The sequence below is a fragment of the Chiloscyllium plagiosum genome, chromosome 15, assembly GCF_004010195.1.
Source record: "Chiloscyllium plagiosum isolate BGI_BamShark_2017 chromosome 15, ASM401019v2, whole genome shotgun sequence".
In the NCBI taxonomy this organism is placed as follows: Eukaryota; Metazoa; Chordata; class Chondrichthyes; order Orectolobiformes; family Hemiscylliidae; genus Chiloscyllium; species Chiloscyllium plagiosum.
In genome coordinates, this window is record NC_057724.1 from 79,478,782 (window position 1) to 79,501,685 (window position 22,904).

General features: G+C 42.3%; 1 protein-coding gene across 1 annotated transcript in view; it reads left to right on the top strand.

The window, feature by feature from the left end:
- Positions 1–604: 604 nt before the first annotated feature.
- Positions 605–22,904, top strand: part of LOC122557442 (fibroblast growth factor 13-like) — a 294,295-nt gene continuing 271,995 nt past the window's right edge. Inside the window, exon 1 of the mRNA XM_043705201.1 lies at positions 605–704. Within this exon, the coding sequence (XP_043561136.1) occupies positions 674–704 (31 nt within the window). The 5' untranslated portion in view covers positions 605–673. The remainder of the gene's footprint in view (positions 705–22,904) is intronic.

Consider the following 22,904-nt stretch of genomic DNA (forward strand, 5'->3'; position numbering starts at 1 on the left):
TTGTAATATGTTGACGGTACTGGAGTGACAGGATAAATTAAAATCTCAACCGGGACACTGAACGTTTGATCGTAAGTTAGGACCAGTTACCCCATCCGTCCTCACACACGCACTCACTAAATAGCTTCCAGTGGTGATGCTCCTCATGAATTATTCAGCATTGTAAAGTGAGAGTTGAGAATATGTTTTCCACTTTGCACAGGACGGTTAAATTAGCAGCAGTTCCTGATCCTGAAAGAATCTGTCCACAGAATCAGGCGTCAGCTTGATGTGACTTAATGCACTATGGCAAACAGAGAGCTATCATCTTACAAATGTTTCTGGTAATTGGAGAGCAGGAATTGCAAATGCCTGAGCCAGAAAATGGTATCAATTTGGTTGTGAGTAAATACTATAAAGTATAATGCATCTAAAGTCCACGAAAGTGCACGCAAGTTGCCAGATGTATACAGTTCCTTAATGAATCATTAATGACAGGGCGGAATGGCCTGTCGCTAATGACCATTAATAATCTCTCCATATCTAATGCACGGGCTGGATGGTTCAGACCAGAGAATACCTCTGAGATTACTTTGAATAAGCTCTAAACTTTCTTTTTTTCCGGGACTGCCCTGTCCGTTTGTGAGCTAAGAGCAGTCAGTTGGTTTGGAAACCTTTGATCTGAGCTTCGAACATGGATTTGGTGTTAAGAAGGTCTGTTTCAGGTAGGTCTTAATCGGTGCTACATTCATTGGTGAAATTAAGGGCGAGTGGAACGTTGTCATGGAGTGGATGTCAGAGGGGGTCATTACTGAGATTAATTCTGTCGCAATTAGACCTTTCAACAGCGATATATAAATAAGCAAATGTTTGTCAGTGAAGTGTGAGGGATATCGTACTTGGTTGTGATGTTAGACATAGTGTTGTTGTGGAATTAGCTGCTGAATTTATCAGAGACAACGCCCAGTTTTTCGTTGTTGAGCTTGGAGCTCTCCAGGGTCCTGAAACTAGCTGAGATTTTTTTGCGTGAGATGCTTGCAGAGCGTTACAAAGAACAGTTGATCGGTTTAACGGCATCAGAGAGTCAGTTTGTAAATGTCACTGTGGGGGAACATGCTTTAGAAAGTACGTGCAATCTCTAAAGGGCATTGAGAAGTTTGCTCCACCCTCGAATCCTGAATATTGTTCGGATCACAACATAAAGAATTTTTGCTTTATTTTTGCGTTTCATCAGAATTTCGATCAAACATTAATCGGTTACATCCCGTTTGCTTGCCCATTTCAAAATGGTAAAACAATACATTTTAGGCCAATCGACTCTCCTTTTTCATTGTGAAATATAAATTCTTTCGAATTATTGAGCAATATTGTTGTATTGTACTGTCAGCAGGTCAATGTTTCTGGGAAAGGAATTCCCTTTTTTTTCTCTCAACCATGTCCTCATTCTGTGACCCAGGCTAGCCATCGAATACTGCCACCGATTTTATCATTGTGTGCACCACCATCTCACTGCTTCCCACTTCCATCCTTTTAAATAATGTTAATTTCCATTATCTGATTATCAACAGAAAGCTGATTTTGTTTATCTCCCGCAGCCCTGACACTGGTGCTATTGGCCTTAGTGATATCCAGCTAAAACCAAGGCGCTCAAAATAGACTAAGAATCCAAGTCCGAGTATTGCATGGCTCTGTACTACACTGAATAATATGTTTACAACGGAATTGTGAACTGTAAGAAGCTTACCATTTGTGTGAATTTGTGTTTTGTGTGTGTGGGCTCAAATTTGGATAATAACACACGTTGATGCATATTAAAATAAACAGTGTTCCATCACCACTCATATCAGGCGAGAGTTATAAGTCTTTAGTGTGAAGTAATATGCTCTTTGAATGAACAGGAATAAGGAGCAGTGAATAGATAAAAATGGAAGTAGTCAGTTGAAAACTCAGCTTAAGGGATAAGATAAAATAATATCAGTCAACCAACAGTGAATTTAAAGAAATGAGTAAAATGTTGTTTGTCATTGTTTAGTCACCCCTGCAGTATCTATATCTGAACAGTCGTGACCTTGTGAGTAGTAGAAGGTTGGAAGCTGTGTATAAACTTCCCTTGTTCTTATATGCACAGATGCTTTCTATTAGTGTTTTTGAACTATTGTAGAGACTGTATTGTTAACTCATTACTAATTGTTATCGCCCATGGTCTCCAATCTCTCACTCTGTCATGGTCTCCAATCTCTCACTCTGTCATTGTCTCCAATCTCTCACTCTGTCATGGTCTCAAATCTCTCACTCTGTCATGGTCTCCAATCTCTCACTCTGTCATTAAACCTTCTTCACTTCTTTTGGTTTTTTGTAAGATTTCTCTGTTGTTGCTGCACATTTTGATTCCTCACTTCAGACTCACTTCACTCACCTCACCTTTTAACTCAGAATTCGGATTTGTCACATTTCCTGCTCTTATACTTACAAGGCTTAGAAACAAAAATTCCCTAACCCCCTCATCTTTCCCTTTTAACCTCTCATCCACACGTCCCAAGGCCAAGTCTTGTCACTTTCCAGTCACAAGATCATCATTTACCACAACCTCTTTTTTTCACTGGATTTCAGAACACGAATTTTTTTTTAAGAAATAAAAGCTCCATCAGTGAGCACATGGAAATATCCATGAGAGTAGATTGGACCACATGAGCTGGACCAGAAACAGGAAGATAATACTTTGGTTGGTTCGTGGCTTCCTGATGTCCTCTGCTCCTTGGGAATCAGCTTGATTCTGTTCTAATCAGCTTATCTCACTTGTGTTATTCAAGTTCAGCCTATCACCCCTGCTTTGTTTTGTTTAGTTATCACATCAGCAGCCCTCAGCGATCAGAAAGAACATTAGAACTGTGAGCATTGTGGCTGTGTGAGCGGAATGAGACTGGGATACAAACCATATCTCTTATATTTGTATTTTGACATACTTGACTTGTCTAATCTTTAGGTTAATTAAATAATACCACAGGAATATTCAATTAGGCATGAGAAATTGGGCAACAAAACAATCTCTTAGAATTCAAAAGGGCAAATGAATTGTAACAATAAAGGCTGTAATATTATTATGTATCTTGGAAGCTGATATAGTTCATATTAAGCAAGTTTCAATACAACTGAATTTATTTCAGTGGGGACAACCATTTAAATGCTTGGCAGTGTAAAGGATTGGGCATTGTGTAGTGGAGAACGAGAAGATATGTGATTCACAAACTTTACAGCGCTCACCTCTGCATCCATTGTCAACATATTTTGTGTAGGCAGTGTTTTGTTTTAATAGTTTATTCAGTACCTTTTCATATTTCTGGAACAAAATGGTGTTCTTACATTATACATCAGCTTTTCTGTGAACACAAAACTTGGTGATCGTTGTGTGAGTTGAATCAGAATTAAAACTAAAATTAAAACTAAAATACTGTTAGGTCTTTCATTTTTTAGCATGGGTTGCAGGTTTTAATTCATTAATATGTAAATCCCAGGACTTCTTTCAAAACACATTAGAACATACATTAGGGTACTGCTTCAGATGGAAAATATTAGCTTTTGTTACTTTGGATTTCAGAAGGTGACAGACTGGCTGTATATGTCCATCATTTTCTCTTTCAGATGTTCACCTTTCCTGATTGATCTTTTATTCTTCACTCATTTGACTTGAATCTCATGTCAGGATTTTGCATAAGACTAATGTTACTGAGCAACTTGTAAATATATTAAACTCTGTAAAGGTTTTGCCCTGATGCAGACTGAACACACCAATGAAAGTTAGCATTTGAAGTATAGGAGCAGAAGTAGGCCATTCAGCCCATTGCATCTACTCCACCATTCAATAACATCATGGCTAATCTGACAATCCCCAACTCCACTTTCCTGCCCTTTCCCTATAATCCTTGATTCCCTTATTGATTAAAAACTCTGTCTATCTCCACCTTAATGACCCTATTTTGAAAGCCCTTTGTGGTAAAGAATTCCACAGATATAAAACAGAAATTCTCTCATTTCTGATTTATATCTGTCACTCCTTACTGTGAGATGATGCCCTCTAGCCTTCATACTCTTCCACAAAGGGGAAGAACGTCTCCACATCTACCTGGTTAAAAATCACACAACACCAAGTTATAGTCCAACAGGTTTATTTGGAAGTACAAGCTTTTGGAGCGCTGCTCCTTTGTCAGGTAGCTAGTGGGGCAGGATCATGAGATACAGAATTTACAGCAAAAGATCATAGTGTCATTCAACTGATGCAATATATTGAAGAAACCTAGATTACTGTTAGGTCTTTCATCTTTTAGCATGGGTTGCAGGTTTTAATTCATTAATATGTAAATCCCAGGACTTCGTTCAAAACACATTCCTGAGATAACTTAAGATTTATTTTAAAAAAAAGATGACATCTCAGTGCAGACAATGTATTAAAGGTGTGAGGTTAGAGTCTGTCTGTATTCCAATCTTGAAATTCTGTGTCCTATGATTCTGCCCGTCTAGCTATCTGATGATGGAGCAGTGCTCCAAAAGCTTGTTGTTCTAAATAAACCTGTTGGACTATACCCTGGTATTGTGTGATTTTTTTTAACTTTGTCCACCCCAGTCCAACATCTACATCACATCTACCTTGTCAATTTCTGTAAAGATCTTATATGTTTCAATAAGGTCACTTTTCATTTTTCTATATTCTGATGACGACAGGCCCAATCTACTCAACCACTCCTCATAAGACAGCCCCTCTATACTTAATATTAGCCTAGTGAACCTTCGCTGGACTACCTCCAATGGCAATATATCTCTCTCAATAAAAGAACCAAACTGTTCACAGTTTTCCAGCTATCGGCTGACTAGTGCCTTGTATAGTTTTAGAAATAAAAGTTCACATTCGACTTGCCTTGCCAATTTTCACTGAACTTGGATGCCAGCATTTTGTGATTCATGGATGAAAACTCCTGAATCCTTCTGTTCTGTAGTTTTCTGCAGTCTTTCTCCATTTACATAATGTCCAGCTCCTCTTCTTCCCACTAAAGTGCATTACCTCACATCTCCCCACATTATAGTCTATCTCCCAAAGTTTTGCTTAACCTGTTGTATCCTTCTGCAGACTCATTGTGTCATCCTCACCATGTGTCTTCCCATCAATTTTTGGGTCATCTGCAAACGTGACTATAGTGTATTCATTTTCACCATTCAAGACATGAACAATAATTGAGGCCCAAGCACCAATCCCTATGGCACACCACTGCTTACAGGTTGCCAACCTGAAAACGTTTCCCTTGTCCCAAATATATGCCTTCTATTAATTAGTCAATCCACTTTCAATACTAATATATTATCTCTTATCTTGTGAGATAACCTAATGTGTAGCACCTTATCTAATGCTTTCTGAAAATCCAAATATCTTACATCCACTTCTTTCCCTTTATCTTCTGATCATTACTTCCTCAAAGAATTTTAGATAGACTTGCCCATTCCAGTGTAAATTTCCTTTTAGCGATATAAGTTTTAGTTACTGTTAACTAACCTCACTGAATATTAAATTATTAATTTCCTTCAGCCTCCAAATACACAGTCTGGGTGAAGAGAACATTCGTCATTTCATGCAAGCCCTTCAGTGAGTGCCTAACACCCCTGTCACCATTATAAAATACTCCATTTAGTAATTTATTGCACAAACAGAAACAATTTGGTCCAGAGCAGTGCTGCTGACTCTTTATGAACAGTTCAGTCCTATTCCTCCTGATCAATCGCCATCATCCTGCATGTTTCTTTCCTTCAAATGTCTATCCAATTTCCTTTTGAAATCAGTGATCATCTCTACTCCCAGCACCCTCACAGGCCAAGAGTCTACGTCAAAGCCATTCACTGAGTAAAACTCATTCTTCCTTAAAGTCCCCAGAATCTTAAAACTTTGTCTCCTAGTCCTTACATCATCAGCTAAAATGAAGAGTTTTCACAAGTCTACCTTATCCAAACCTTGCATAATCTTATACATGCCTCTGTCAAATCTCCCCTCAATCTTATACACGCCTCTATCATATCTCTCCTCAATCTTGTTTACTCCATTGATAGTAATCCCAGCCTCTTCAACCCAACCCTGCACTTAACATCCCCACATTCTATCCCAAGAAGCAGTCTGGTAAATCCCCACTGTATCCTCTCAAGGACTGTCACATCCTTCCTATAATATATTGGCCATGGCTGTGTGCAATACTTGAGATACAGCATTCCAATGAAGAACCATTTTATAGGGATTCAGCATAATATCCTTGATTTTTATTTATTCAGTGCCTCTATATATGAATTTCAAGATCTCATAAGCTCTGCTAACAGGCTGGACAGGCTGGACGTGTTTCTGCTGGAGTTTAGACAGTGAGGGATTTGACTGAAGAAGTGAGGATGTTGTTGGAAGTGAATAAGATCCTAAATGATTTAGACAAAGTGGATATGGACAAGATGTTTCTTTTTGTGGGTGAATATATAACTACTTTTTTAAAACAACTAGGGGTCATCATTGTACATCAGAAATGTGAGGTTTTTTTCTCTCTTAGGATTGTGTGACATTGGAACTCACTACCTCTGAAGCCAGAGGTAGATGAATTCTTGTGAGACATGGAATCATATATTATCACATGTAGATGAGAGTGTGGAATTTTAAATACATACAGTTCAGCCATGATCTATTGATGGGTGGAGAGGCCTTGAGGGGCTGAATGGTCTCAGTCTGCTCCTAGTTCATATGTTCATATCATTTTCCACTCAGTTATTTGTTATTGTAACTCATCAACATTACTGACATACTGTATGCATTTTGTTGTAACCCAGTCTTTGTATTCCTTTTCGTCATTTTCAAAAATTATTCACTTGTGGTATCTGTGCAGCACAGGCTAGGGCAGCACTTACTGCCCGTCCCTAGTTGCCCCTTGAGAAGGTGCGGGTGAGCTGCCTTCTTGACCTGCTGCAGTCCACATGCTGTAGGTTGACCCACAATGCCATTAGGAAGGGAATTCTAGTATTTTGACCCAGTGACAGTGAAGGAACAATGATGTATTTCTAAGTCAGGATGGTGAGTAGCATTGAGAGGAACCCGCAGGGCGTATTTGCTGCCCTTGTCCTTCTAGATGGAAGTGGTTGTGGGTTTGGAAGGTGCTGTGAAGATCATTGTGTATCTTGTAAATAATACACACTGTTGCTACTGATGGTTGGTGGTGGAGGGAGTGGATGTTTGCTGATGTGGTGCCAATCGAATGGGCTGGATGGTATCAAGCTGCTTGAGTGTTGTTGGAGCTGAACTTAGTTTCGTCATTTGTAAAGTGAAACTATTCACTTCACTAGCAGTCCCACAATGCTCACTCCCTTATGTTCATTATTTCTATTGGCTCTGCTGGTGTCCATTTCTCTGTCAATTTAGTTTGAATTATGAACCTCTTTGCAAGCACTCATGTTTAAGTACTATCTGACCCCTTTAAATAGTTGCCTCCTTGGAACAGGTCCCGCAGTCTGAAGAACCATCACTCTTGCCTCAAGGCTTATATTGATCCTTTCAGTTTTACAGTTTCTAATCTCAATAGTTTCTGAAAATTTGACCCCAAGGCCTCAACACTTGCCTTCTCTCTGTCATTGGTGCTACATGTCTCACAATGTCGGGTTCTTTGAAGTGTCCTTTCTCCTTGTGGTAGTACATTGTACAGTGCCTGTTACAGAAACACTTCTCTGTCGTCTGACATGGGAGCTCCTGTACTGACTGCATCTCTAATCCTTGCTGTTTCTCCTGACCTATGCTCTTCAGAGTGTGATAAGTCCTGTTACTGATGGGGAATTGATTTCTTTATCCCATTCTTTCACTGTCCACAACAACATTTGAATTTAAAAGGGAGCTGATATTGCAAATACACATATCACACTGTTTGTACTTCCAAATAAACCTGTTGGACTTTTACCTGGTGTTGTGTGATTTTTAACACTGTTTGTAGATCAGTATCAGAAACAAGTCAGCCAGGTTCATTAAGTTAACAAATGACTGACTGGTTTATCGCAAGAACAACATACAACTAAAGATGCAAATACACACCCTCTTTCTCTGTCTTACACACACACACACACACACAATCACACACATGCACACACACAATCATACATGCGCATACACACACGCGCACACCCACACACACACAAGCACACGCGCACACACACAAACATACGCGTGAAGTACTATCTTAAAAGTTAAAAATCACACAACCCAGGTTATAGTCCAACAGGTTTAATTGGAAGGACACTAGCTTTTGGAGCAATGCTCCTTCATCAGGTGATTGTGGAGGGCTCGATCGTAACACAGAATTTATAGCAAACATTTGCAGTGTGATGTAACTGAAATTATACATTGAAAAATTGATTGTCTGTTAAGCCTTTCATCTGTTAGCTGATGAAGGAGCATCGCTCCGAAAGCTAGTGTGCTTCCAATCAAACCTGTTGGACTATAACCTGGTGTTGAAAATGTGTTGCTGGAAAAGCGCAGCAGGTCAGGCAGCATCCAAGGAACAGGAGAATCGACGTTTCGGGCATAAGCCCTTGTTCGGAAGGGCTTCTTCCTGAAGACGGGGTTATGCTCGAACCGTCGATTCTCCTGCTCCTTGGATGCTGCCTGACTTGCTGCACTTTTCCAGCAACACATTTTCAGCTCTGATCTCCAGCATCTGCAGCCCTCACTTTCTCCTAGAACCTGGTGTTGTGGGATTTTTAACTTTGTACACCCTAGTCCAACCCTAGGTTGGGTTGGTTGGTCCGGGTGTCCCAGAGGCTACTTGCAGAGCGTTTCAGAGAACACCTCTGGGACACCCGGACCAACCAACCCAACCACCCTGTAGCTCAACATTTCAATTCCCCCTCCCACTCCACCAAGGATATGCAGGTCTTTGGACTCCTCCATCATCAGACCACAACAAAACGACAGTTGGAGGAAGAACGCCTCATCTTCCGCCTAGGAACCCTCCAACCACAAGGGATGAACTCGGATTTCACCAGTTTCCTCATTTCCCCTCCCCCCACCCTGTCTCAGTCAAATCCATCGAATTCAGCACCGCCTTCCTAACCTGCAATCTTCTTCCCGACCTCTCCGCCCCCACCCCAGTCTGACCTATCACCCTCACCTTAACCTCCTTCCACCTATCGCATTTCCAACGCCCCTCCCCCAAGTCCCTCCTCCCTACCTTTTATCTTAGCCTGCTGGACAAACTTTCCTCATTCCTGAAGAAGGGCTTATGCCCGAAACGTCGATTCTCCTGTTCCCTGGTTGCTGCCTGACCTGCTGCGCTTTTCCAGCAACACATTTCCAGCTTAAAAGTGCTTTGGCCAAATAACCGTAAGATGGTCTGCTTGCTACAAAAGCTATTCACACTTTCTGGATCAGTCATGGCTGGTTGAAGTCTCATTTTCTGGAGATAGTGGTCTAATTTAGACTTTGCCTTTAAAACTCTCGATTTGCACTGATTGGGTCTTCCAGTCTGGTTTCCAACAGACAGACTTTGGCTAATGGGGTTTAAGAGAGACATATGTGTTCAAAACCAATATATCTTACACCTGCAATTGGGGTCATTTGACTACTCTCTGAAAATATTGTGGACTCAGTGACTCATTTTGTGTAGGTTGTTCTTTGAAATGCAACATTTTTTGCAGCTGTAGCCAATGTCTTTTTCATTGCAAAATGGTCTTTACAGAAAGATCATGAATATATAAAAATATATAGATACATTTACATATTTAGCCAATATATTATAAATTAACATTTCAGAAACTACATTTTCACAGCACTCCCCAGCAATCCTCAATGCTGAGTACCCGTGTAAAGGGTGCACACCTTGAGGACACTTGTTCCTCTTGCTTCTTCTCTCTGTTCTGGACAGGAACTCATTTACTTTCCTGATCTCTGACTGTCAGGTGAACACTTTCTCGGACCAGGAAGCTCTCATTGTTCCTGATGTGATTCCAGCTGCCCCTCAATCTTGGAAATCCTGAACTCCAGTTTGAGTGGCTGGAAATGCTTGCTGCTCACCTGGTTCCCCCAAAACACATGAGACTTGGTAATATCCTACATAGTACAGTGGCTGCAAGTGTATGGCTCAGACTCTGAAGTGATGGCCTACTGGCTTTATCACCACACTGTCAATCTAGAGAGACAAGTAATGTTCTGGGGATACAGGTTCAAATCCCACCATGGCCAATGGTAGAGTTTGAATTCAATAAAAGTTCTGGAATTAGCAGTCTGATGATGTCCATGAAGCTATTGTCTATTGTTGGAAAAAAAATCTGGTTCATTAATGTCCTTTAGAGAATGAATTTGTCATCCTTACCTGGTCTGGTCTACACGTGACACCAGACCCACAGCAATGTGGTTGACTCTTAAATGCTGTCTGGGCAATTAGGGAAGGGAAATAAATGCCTAGGCACTAAAGTGGAGGTGATGGCCTAATGGTATTATCACTAGGCTATTAATCCAAAGACATAGATATTGCTCTGGGGACCAGAGCTCAAATCAATCATAGTACAAATCCTACATGGCAGATGGTGGATTATGAATTCAAGAAATATCTGGAATTAGGACTCTATGACGACCATGCAATGAATTATTGGAGGGTGGGAAGTCTGTCTAGTTCATGAATGGCCTTTAGGGAAGGAAATTTTATGGTTTACATGTCACTCCAGACCCATAGCAGTTTGATTGATTCTTAACTGCCCTCTGGACAATTCTGAATATGCAGTGATGCTCTCATCCTGTGAAAGAATAAAAAATAACTAAATCTCCCTGTAACAGATTATTTAAACAGTTCATTATAACTAATGACTCGAGATCTGTACTGTGTTTATACTCAACTGATTCAATTACACTATTACTGATTTCAATGATACAATTTCTAGGTTGTAATTTAAACAAATATCCTCACATTTTAAGATAAAAATACTTAATACAATTAATGAATTTTTCAATCAATTTTTTCCATTCATAGAATCATACCATCAGAGAATCATACTGTATGGAACATGCCCTCCCACCCTGCGAGCCTGTACTGCCAAAGGTACATCATGGCGTATACTAATCCCACCTTTCTGCACTAGACCCATAGCCTTGAACATTATGTATTCCAAATGCTCATCCAAGTATTTTTTTAATGGTTGTAGTTTATCCACGTCAATTAGAATTAGCTTTATTGTCACTCTCCCAGATAACGCATTCCAGACTCCAACCACCCTCTGGGTGAGCAATATTTTCCTCAAACCCCCCCCAAACCTCCTGCCTTCCAGTTTAAAATTAAACCTGAGCTTCTCCAGCTTCTCTTCATTGCTATACTGCTCCATGGTAATCTGAGTATTTCACTTTCTGAGATTCATTTGACACAAAACTCAATATTTGAACTTTCTGGTATAGACTGTGTGCTTAATCTGATTGTCAGGGAGATGCACACTTTTTTTTGTACATTCATGGGATGTGAACATCATTGTCCAGGCTAGCGTTTATTTCCCCTTCAAAATTGCTCTGGAGAATGTGGTGGAGAGCTGGCTTCTTCAGCTGCTGCAGTGTTTTGGGTATAAGTACCTCATGGTATTGTAAACCAATACTAGATACCAGATAGGGGGAACGATTCTTGATGTTTGGTTGAGAATGACCAGCTGTGCTACTGACAGTGAAGTGCTGTACATTGTAACATTCCACCCACTAATTACCTCTTGTAAAGAACTGACATCTCACTTATAGAACACTGAAAAATTCAGAAGGAATTGTACAGCTTAATCAGCTTTTGGAGGTTTCTAAAGAAAGATTTGAAGGTCAGAATCTAGATTCATGCCTCACATCTATGTCCCACTCACCTTAGCGCCTGTGAATTAAAATGAATTATTTGTGTGGATAAATTAATTGCCAAAATTGAAGCTGTACACAAATTGCAGATATCATTTCTACTGACCTTTAATTTTAAATCTAAAACAGGGCTCTTTAATGAAACTTAGAGATAATCTTCTTTGAAATTATGGTTTGCTACTGTCTCCATTTTATAACTTTAAAATGTTTTGCACTGTTCATGTCAAGGGTGTATTTTCAGATCGCTCCTGACACTGGAAATGTAATCTATAAGTGAGTAGTCAGAGAGGTCTGCAGTGCAGAAAAGGCTCTTTGATCAAACGTGTCTGTGGTGGTCATAAACAGCCATCTAACCACTCTAGTCCCATTTTCCAGCACTTGGCCCATAGCCTTGTAGACCTTGGCATCATCAGTATGTATCAAAATACCTTACTAAACAAGGGTTTCTACATCTCCCATCCTCACAGTCACTGAGTTCCAGATTCCTATCACCTTCTGGCTAAGAACATTTTTCTTCACATCTTTTCAAACCCTCCTGCCCCTATCCTTAAATCATTTTTTCCCGGTTATTGATCCCTCTATCAGGAGGAAAGATTTTGTCTCCCCCTATGCCCCTCATAATCTGATCCATCTCAAGCATGTCCCCTTTCAATCTCTCCTGCTCCGAAGAAAGCAACCCCAGCATGTTTAATCTCCCTTCATCACTGAAACTCTCCAGTCCAGGCAACGTCCTGGTAAATCCTCTACAGTGCCATGACATCCCTCCTACAGCTGCATACCATACTCCAGCTGTGGCCTAACCAACATTTTGTACAGAAAAGGCATAACCTTCCTGCTCTTAAACTCCATGGCTTGGTCAATAAAGACAAGTATCCCATCTGTCTTTGAAACCTCTTTATCTCCTTCTCTTGCTACCTTAAGGGACCAGTGTAAGTGCACAGCGTGGTCCATCTGATCCTCAGTGCCTCCCAGGGCCCTACTGTTCATCGTGTATTTCTTTGCGTTGTTTATCCTGTCCAAGTGCATCACCTCACATTTATCTAGATTGAATTCCATTTAAAAGTACATAAAAACATAAGAATTAGGAACAGGAGTAGGCTGTCTGGCCCTTCAAGCCCACTCCGCCATTCAGTAAGGTCATGGCTGATCTTATCGTGCCTCAGCTTCACTTACTCACCCTCTAACCATAACCATTAATTCCACTATTATTCAAAAAAAATCCATCTTAGCCTTAAAAACATTTTCTGAGGAAGCCTCAGCCACTTCACTGGACAAGGAATTCCATAGATGTACAACCCTCTGGATGAAGAAACTCCTTCTCAATTCAGTCCTACATCTGCTCCCCCAATTTTAGATTAGATTAGATTAGATTCCCTACTGTGGGGAAACAGGCCCTTCAGCCCAACCAGTCCACACTGACCTTCTCAACGGTAACCCACCCAGACCCATTTCCCTTTGACTCATGCACCTAAGGCTATCGGCAATTTAGCATGGCCAATTCACCTAACCTGCACATCTTTGGATTGTGGGAGGAAACTAGAGCACCCAGAGGAAACCCATGTACACACGGGGAGAATGTGCAAACTCCCCACACAGACGTCGCCCAAGGCTGGAATCGAACCTTGGAGGTTTGAGGCTATGCCCTCTTGTCCTAGTTTCACCTGCCAGTGGAAACATCCTCTCTACTTCTATCTTATCGTATCCCTTCATAATTTTATATGTTTCTATAAGACCCCCCTCATTCTTCTAAATTCCAATGAATATGATCCCAACCTACTCAATCTCTCCTAATAAACCAACCCCCTCAACTCTGGAATCAACCTAATGAACCTCCTCTGCATCCCCTCCAGTGCCAGGACATCCTTACTCAAGTAAGAGACCACAACTACATGCAGTACTCCAGGTGTGGCCTCACCAGCACCCTGTACAGCTGGAACATAACCTCTCTGTTTTTAAACTCAATCCCTTTAGCAATGAAGGGCAACAGTCCATTTGCTTTCCTAATCACTTGTTGTACCTGCAGACCAACCTTCTGTGATTAATGAGTTTTGAGAAGATTTGTAGCTCAGGTTGAGGTTCTGGATGTAGATTTGCTCGCTGAGCTTGAAGGTTCATTTGTCGACGTTTCGTCATCATTCTAGGTAACATCTTCAGTGGGCCTCCGGACAAAGCATTACTGATGATTCCTGCTTTTTATTTATATGTTTGGGTTTCTTTGGGTTGATGATGTCATTTCATGTGGTGATGTCATTTCCTATTCTTTTTCTCAGGGGGTGGTAAATGGGGTCCAAGTCAATGCGTTTGTTGATAGAGTTCCGATTAGAATGCCATGCTTCTAGGAATTCTCATGCATGTCACTGTTTGGCTTGTCCCAGGATGGATACGTTGTCCTCGTCAAAGTGGTGTCCTTCTTCATCTGTATGTAAATATACGAGTGAGAGTAGGTCATGTCTTTTTGTGGTACTTGATGTTCATGTATCCTGGTAGATAGTTTTCTCCCTTTTAGTCCAATGTAGTGTTTGTTACAATTCTTGCACGGTATTTTGTAAATGACATTAGTTTTACTTGTTGTCTGAATGGGGTCTTTCAAGTTCATTAGCTGCTGTTTTAGTGTGTTGGTGGGTTTGTGGGCTACCATGATGCCAAGGGGTCTGAGTAGTCTGGCAGTCATTTTTGAGATATCTTTGATGTAGGGAAGACTAGCTAGAGTTTCTGGACACATTCTGTCTGCTTGTTTGCATTTGTTGCTGAGAAATCAGCGGAGTATATTCATTGGGTACCCGTTCTTTTTGAATACACTGTATCGGTGATTTTCCTCTGCTCTGCATAGTTCCTCTGTGCTGCAGTGTGTGTTGGCTCGTTGAAGTAATGCTCTGATGCAGCTTCGTTTGTAGATTTTGGGACAATTGCTTCTGTAGTTCAATATTTGTGATTCATGCACAAGGACACCAAGGCCCCTCTTCATCGCAGTAATTTGCCCCTCAGCACCCTGTCTATATCCTCCTGTAATCTAAGGCTATCTTCCTCACTACTTCCAATATACCAAATTTTCCATACTACCAATTTTTCATATCATCTGTTGCAAAATCTATACATTCCAGGAATACACCAATTTTCAATTTCTGGGTGTCCCGGAAATGTTCCCTAAAATGCTCTGCGAGAAGGCGTCCAGTTTCCCCAATGCACCAAGCAACCCCACCACCCCGTTTCAACTCCCCCTCCCACTCTGCCGAGGACATGGAGGTTCTGGGCCTCCTTCACCGCCGCTCCCTCACCACCAGATGCCTGGAGGAAGAACACCTTATCTTCTGCCTTGGAACACTTTAACCCCAGGGCATCAATGTGGACTTCAACAGTTTCCTCATTTCCCCTTCCCCCCACCTTACCCTGGTTCCAACCTGCCAGCTCAGCACCACTCTCACGACCTGTTCTACCTGCAAATCCTCCTTCCTACCTATCTGCTCCACCCTCCTCTCTGATGTATCACCTCCATCCCCACCCCCATCTACCTATTGTACTCTTTGCTACCTTCTACCCAGCCCCACCCCCTCCCATTTATGTCTCCAGCCTGGAGGCTCCCAGCCTCATTCCTGATGAAGGGCTTTTGTCCGAAACATTGATTTTCCTGCTCCTTGGCTACTGCCTGACCTGCTGTCCTTTTCCAGCACCACTCGAATCTTGACTCTGGTCTCCAGCATCTGCAGTCCTCACTTTCGCCAAGGTTAGGATTGATTTCACTGGAGTTCAGACAAATGGGGGCGGGGGGATCTCATAGACACTTACAATAATGGGCGGCACGGTGGCACAGTGGTTAGCACTGCTGCCTCACAGCGTCAGGGACCCAGGTTCAATTCCCACCTCAGGCAACTATCTGTGTGGAGTTTGCACATTCTCCCCGTGTCAGCGTGGGTTTCCTCCGGGTGCTCCGTTTTCCTCCCACAGTCCAAAGATGTGCAGGTTAGGTGAATTGGCCATACTAAGTTGCCTGTAGTGTTAGGTGCATTAGTCAGGGGTGAATTTAGGGGAATGGGTCTGGGTGGGTTATTCTTTGGAGGGTCGGTGTGGACTTGTTGGGCCGAAGGGCCTGGTTCCGCACTGTAGAGAATCTAATCTAATCTAATCTTAAAAATTTCTAACAGGACTGGACAGGGTAAATTCAGGAAGGATGTTCCCGATGGTGGGTGTGTCCAGAACCAGGGGGCACAGTCTGAGGATTCGGGGTGGACCATTTAGGACGGAGATAAGGAGACATTTCTTCACCCAGAGAGTGGGGAGCCTGGGGACTTCATTCCCACAGGAAGGAGTTGATGCCAAAACATTAAATGTTTTCAAGAGGCGGCTAGATGTAGCACTTGGGGGTGAATGGGATCAAAGGTTCTGGGGAGAAAGCAGGACTAGGTTATTGAGTTGGACAATCAGCCATGATCATGATGAATGGCGGAGCAGGCTCGAAGGGCTGAATGGCCTCCTCCTGCTCGTATCTTCTACGTTTCTATTTTCAGGATGACTACCTTATCAAACCCTTTCCTAACGCTAAAGGCTGCCATCTGGTCACTCCTCAGTCTTCACTTTTTGATGGTAGCTAAAATCTCTCCATTCTAGTGTTATTCTTGTTACTCCATGCAACATCTTCCTCAGTGACTTAGAGTTGCGAGAGACAGATAACTGTGATGCCAACTAACAGAAGGCTGGTTACTATTCACTGTTCATGATTCATGGTTCTTATTGTCATGATGTTTAATGAGAGTTCACTCTGTTTCCGAATTCTCATTTTTCCTCAGCCCCTTCCTGAGTATCTCCTGACCCTATGTCATACATTTTCCAGCACAGTATCTCTTGGTCAAGTGCCATGCAATGGATGGCAGGAAGCCTTGTCTTTTTTGCACAAAAGCAGTTCCCGTGGACGTCTGGCTAACCTGCAGTCAGATGTATGTTCTATTGAATTGAACCCTGAACCTCTGCTTTTGTAGTCCTGTTGTGAGCAAAGATATCTAGAAGCTTCTTATTTTAACAACAAATGGAATGATGGAATGTTCTTGCACAAGAATGAGGCCATTGTGCCCATGTCAGCCCCTTTGCTTGTTGCAGAGGGTAAGCTGTAGGGCCAAGTTGAAGAAAATTGGCATAAGGAAGTATTTGTAAACAGGAAGTTATTCTATAGAGAGAACTGCTTCAGAGACTTCTAAAAACAGAGACAGAATGACTAGCTTCAGAGACTTCAGATATGTTCTTGATTTAAGGTAGTGTGGCTAGTCCTTTGGGTTGCGGCAGGTTCCATCACGAGAGAGGAAGAAAAGGACAACCAACTCCCATTCCTAGACGTGAGGGTACAGAGAACACCAAACGGAGAATTCACCACAAAGGTATACAGGAAAGCCACACACACAGACCAAGTCCTGAACTATGAAAGCAACCACCCCAATACACACAAACGAAGTTGCATCAAGACACTATTCAAAACGGCCACAACACACTGCAGCACACCAGAACTGCAAAAAGAGGAAGAGGAACACCTGTACAAGGTATTCGCCAAAAACGGATATCCTCGCAATTTCATCAACAGATGCCTAAGAGAAAGACAACAGAACGAGGACATGCCGCAACCCAAAGGACTAGCCACACTACCAGACATCAAGAACATCTCTGAAATGACAGCCAGACTACTGCGACCACTAGACTTATAACAGCACACAAACCAACAGCCACACTCAGACAACAACTCACCAGAACGAAAGACCCGATACCCACAACACTACTATCAAGCCAGACAGAGAACAGCCAGGGAATTCCTAGAGGCATGGCATTCATCCACAAACTCCATCAACAAACACATCGACCTGGACCCAATATACCGGCCACTGCAGCGGACAGCTGAAACTGACAACCGGAAGCGGCAGGGACAAGCCACTATAAATGCCGGAGGAAACACCACAGAAGCGCTTCACAGGAGGCTCCCAAGCACTGAGGATGTCACCTAGACAGGGGATGAAACGTTTGCAACAAAAACTTCCAGCTCGGCGAACAGAACCACAGCATACTAACCTGTTGGCAGTTTTGAAGATGCCAGAGAAGTTGATAAAGGGGAGTCAATGTGAAATAACTCCATGAAGGCCAGTAGCCCGTCACCAAGTCACCCTTTATTTACACGTACAGAGTACACGACACTCACCCTGCTAGCTCAGAACCGGCTCTGAGAGTGACCAGAACGCCTGACACCCCTGTTTATCTCTGTTTTCAGAAGGCTAAGGTACCCAATAGGTGCTTAGCTGGCCAAATTAAAGGAAGTGTGATTAATGGCAATGTAATGACAGAGATTATGTATTTTTTTTAACACGCAGAAAACAGAGATAGAATAAATTGGTCATTGTCTTATTGGTGGGCTGTGACTATTGTAACACTGTAAGGATCAGTACTCGGGCCCCAGCTGTTCCAATCCTAACTCTTATAACCTTTTCCAAAATCTTACCCACAACAGGAGTGAGGCTCACTGGCCTATAATTACCAGGGTTGTCCTGATTCCCCTTCTTAAACAAGGCAACAGTATTTGCTATCCTCCAGTCCTCTGGCACTACTCCCATCAACATTGATGACCTAAGATCAAAGCCAAAGGCTCTGCAATCTCCTCCCTGACTTCCCAGAGAATCCTAGGATAAATTCCATTCAGCCCAGGGGTCCTAGTTATTTTCAGGTCTTCCAAAATTGCTAAAAACTCCACTTTGTCAACCCGCAATCCCATCTAATCTAGTAGCCTGTATCTCTGTATTCTCACTAACCTTCCAATATGAATACTGATGAAAAGTATTCATCAAGCGCTTTCCCATGTCCTCAGATTCCACACACAACTTCCCACTATTGTCTTTGATTGGCCCTAATCTTACTCCAATCATTCTTTTATTCCTGATATACCTATAGAAGGCTTTAGGGTTTGCCTTGATCCTATCCACCAACAACTTCTCATGTCCCCTCCTGGCTCTTCTTAGTCCTCTCTTTAGATCTTTTCTGGGTAACTAAAAACTCTCAAGCCCCCTAACTGAGCCTTCACATCTCATCCTCACATAAGCCTTCTTTCTTCCTCTTGACAAGAGCTTCAACTTCTTTAGTAAACCACGGTTCCCACGCTCAACAACTTCCTCCCTGCCTGACAGGTACATATATATTAGGAACATGAAGTAGCTGTTCCTTGAATAAGCTCAACATTTCAAGTATGTCCACCCCCTGCAGTTTCCTTCCACATTCTAAATCTTGCCAGCGCATCATAATTGCCTTTCCCCCAGCTATAACTCTTGCCCTGTGGAATATACTTATCACTGCCAATTGCTATTGTAAACTTAACTGAACTGTGGTCACTATCACCAAAGTGCTCAATTACCTCCAAATCTAACACCTGGCCGGGTTCTTTCCCTATTACCAAATTCAATTTGGCATCTCGACTTGTTAGCCTGTCTGCATACTGTGTCAGAAAACCCTCCTGCATACATTGAGCAAAAACTAAACCATCTAAAGTACTTGAACTAGAGTATTCCCAGTCAATATTTGGGAAGTTAAAGCCCCCATAACAACTCCCCCGTTACTCTCGCTCCTATCCAGAATCATCTTTACTATCCTTTCCTCTACTTTTCTGGATCAATTGGGAGGCCTATAGAAAACTCCCTTTCTTGTTTCGAATCTCAGCCCAAACTACCTGAGTTGATATGTCCTCAAACGTTATCTCAGCAGCTGTAATACTGTCCTTGACTAACAATGCTACACCTCTCCCTCTTTTACCATCTTCTCTGTTCTCACTGAACCATGTGAATTCTGGAACCTGCAACAACCATTCGTGTCCCTGCTCTACCCATGTCTCTGAAATGGCCACAACGTCGAAATCCCAAGTACCAACCCATGCTGCAGGTTCACCCACCTTATTCTCGGTGCTCCTGGCATTGAAGTAGACATATTTCAAACCAACAACTATTGTTTCATTCAACAGCCTTTCATCTTTCGATATGTGAATTTATCAAGCAAATATGATATTACGATTTCAGCTGGTGTTCTCCTAGACAAATCAGATCCTGGAATGCAACTTGGTTTAACAGAAACAAAAAATGGAAGTTGCTGGAAAGCACCCAGTGACCCTTTGTCAGGACTGGACCCGAAACGTTAACTGCTGCAAGACCTGCTGAGCTTTTCCAGAAATTTCCTTTTTTGTTTCTGATTTACAGCATCCGCAGTTGTTTCAGTTTTTGGTTTGAGAGAACATTTTTTGGTTAGTTCGTTAACATGATGCTTAGTCAATGAAATGCATTTACAAAGAACTGCAGATTTTATTTAACAATAAGCTTATTACACAAAAGCAGACTTTAAAAAAGCTGTCTAAATAAAGTAGACAGTTAGCAAGGTCTACAATGTACAATAAATCTGTTTCCCAGATTTTCAGAACTGACACAAATCTCGAGAAATTACCATCCCCAACGTATTTTAATACTTTTATGCTTCTATTTAACTAACTCCAGGTTTTGTGCCATGGAGTGTTGAAACAAATCAATGAGTCCTTTTCAGTTCCGCTGACATGAATGTCTCATAAATCTGAGAGTCTCAACTTACTCAGCTCTAACGACCTGCAGATTGCGAACCAGACTTCCTGGTTTGGGAGTTTAACAAACTAAACCCCACTGCTGAGGTAAGGGTTCCCTGAGCTGCAGTGAACTCCCTCCAGGAGAGGAACTAAATGTGCTTTTGAACTCAACCCTGGTGTCTTATAAACTAACTTAAAAATTTGCTCAATCCTAGATCCTTCTGAACTGACCAACAGTATAAACAACTTTCCATTAAAATCATGTAAGTCTGTTGTGACCTGCTTTCTGACAAATATTACAAGAGACAATAGACAATAGGTGCAGGAGTAGGCCATTCGGCCCTTTGAGCCAGCACCGCCATTCGTTATGATCATGGCTGATCATCCACAATCAGTATCCTGTTCCTGCCTTATCCCCATAACCCTTCATTCCACCTTCTGTAAGAGCTCTATTCACCTCTTTCTTGAAAGTATGCAGAGACTTGGCCTCCACTGCCTTCTGGGGCAGAGCATTCCATACACCCAGCACTCTCTGGGTGGAGAGGTTTCTCTTCAACTCGTTCTAAATGGCCTACCCCTTATTTTTAAACCATATCTTCTGGCTCTGGACATCAGCAGAAACATGCTTCCTGCCTCCAGAGTGTGCATAGCATTGATTGCTCTGATATTACTGCACCTCCATAGGATGGGGAGTGTAATGAAAGTCTGGTAACTGATATGAACAGTGTCCATTCTACACAAGGATATAGAGACTTAGAGTCATAGAGTCATAGAGATGTACAGCATGGAAACAGATCCTTCAGTACAACCCGTCCATGCCGACCAGATATCCCAACCCAGACTAGTCCCACCTGCCAGGACCCGGCCCATATCCCTCCAAACCCTTCCTATTCATATACCCATCCAAATGCCTCTTAAATGTTGCAATTGTACCAGCCTCTACCACATCCTCTGACAGCTCATTCCATACACGTACCACCCTCTGCGTAAAACATTGCCCCTTAGGGCCCTTTTATATCTTTCACCTCTCGCCCTAAACCTATGCCCTCTAGTTCTGGACTCCCCCACCCCAGGGAAAAGACTTGTCTATTTATCCTATCCATGCCCGTCATAATTTTGTTAACCTCTATAAGGTCACCCACTTAGCCTCCGACGCTCCAGGGAAAGCAGCCCCAGCCTGTTCAGCCTCTCCCTATAGCTCAAATCCTCCAACCCTGGCAACATCCTTGTAAATCTTTTCTGAACTCTTTCAAGTTTCACAACATCTTTCCGATAGAAAGGAGACCAGAATTGTACACAATATTCCAACAGTAGCCTAACCAATGTCCTGTACAGTCGCAACATGACCTCCCAACTCCTGTACTCAATACTCTGACCAATAAAGGAAAACATATCAAATCCCTTCTTCACTATCCTATCTACCTGTGACTCCACTTTCAAGGAGCTATGAACCTGCACTCCAAGGTCTCTTTGTTCAGCAACACTCCCTAGGACCTTATCATTAAGTGGATAAGTCTTGTTAAGATTTGCTTTCCCAAAATACAGCACCTTGCATTTATCTGAATTAATCTGCCACTTCTCAGCCCATTGGCCCATCTGGTGCAGATCCTGTTGTAATCTGAGGTAACCCTCTTCACTGTCCACTATACCTCCAATTTTGGTGTCATCTGCGAACTTACTAACTGTACCTCTTATGCTCACATCCAAATCATTTATATAAATGACAAAAAATAGAAGGCCCGGGACCGATCCTTGTGGCACTCCATTGCTCACAAGCCTCCAGTCTGAAAAACACCATCTTCTGTCTTCTACCTTTGAACCAGTTCTGTATCTAATTGGCTAGTTCTCCCTGTATTCCATGAGATCTAACCTTGCTAACCAGTCTTCCATGGGGAACTTTGTTGAACGCCTTACTGAAACCCATATAGATCACATCGACCGCTCTGTCCTCATCAATCCTCTTTGTTACTTCTTCAAAAACCTCAATCAAGTTTGTGAGACATGATTTCCCACGCACAAAGCCATGTTGACTATCCCTAATCAGTCCTTGCCTTTCCAAATACATGTACATCCTGTCCCTCAGGATTCCCTCCAACAAATTGCCCACCACTGACATTAGGCTCACTGGTCTATAGTTCCCTGGCTGGTCCTTAACACCCTTCTTAAACAGTGGCACCGCGTTGGCCAACCTCCAGTCTTCCGGCACCTCACCTGTGACTATCGATCTTACAAATATCTCAGCAAGAGGCCCAGCAATCACTTCCCTGGCTTCCCACAGAGTTCTCGGGTACACCTGATCTGGTCCTGGCGTTTTATCCACCTTTATGCACTTCAAGACATCCACCACTTCCTCCTCTGTAATATGGACATTTTTCATGATGTTACCACCTATTTCCCTACATTCTATATCTTCCATGTCCTTTTCCACAGTAAATACTGATGCAAAATACTCGTATAGTACCTCCCCCATCTCCTGCAGCTCCACACAAAGGCCGCCTTGCTGATCTT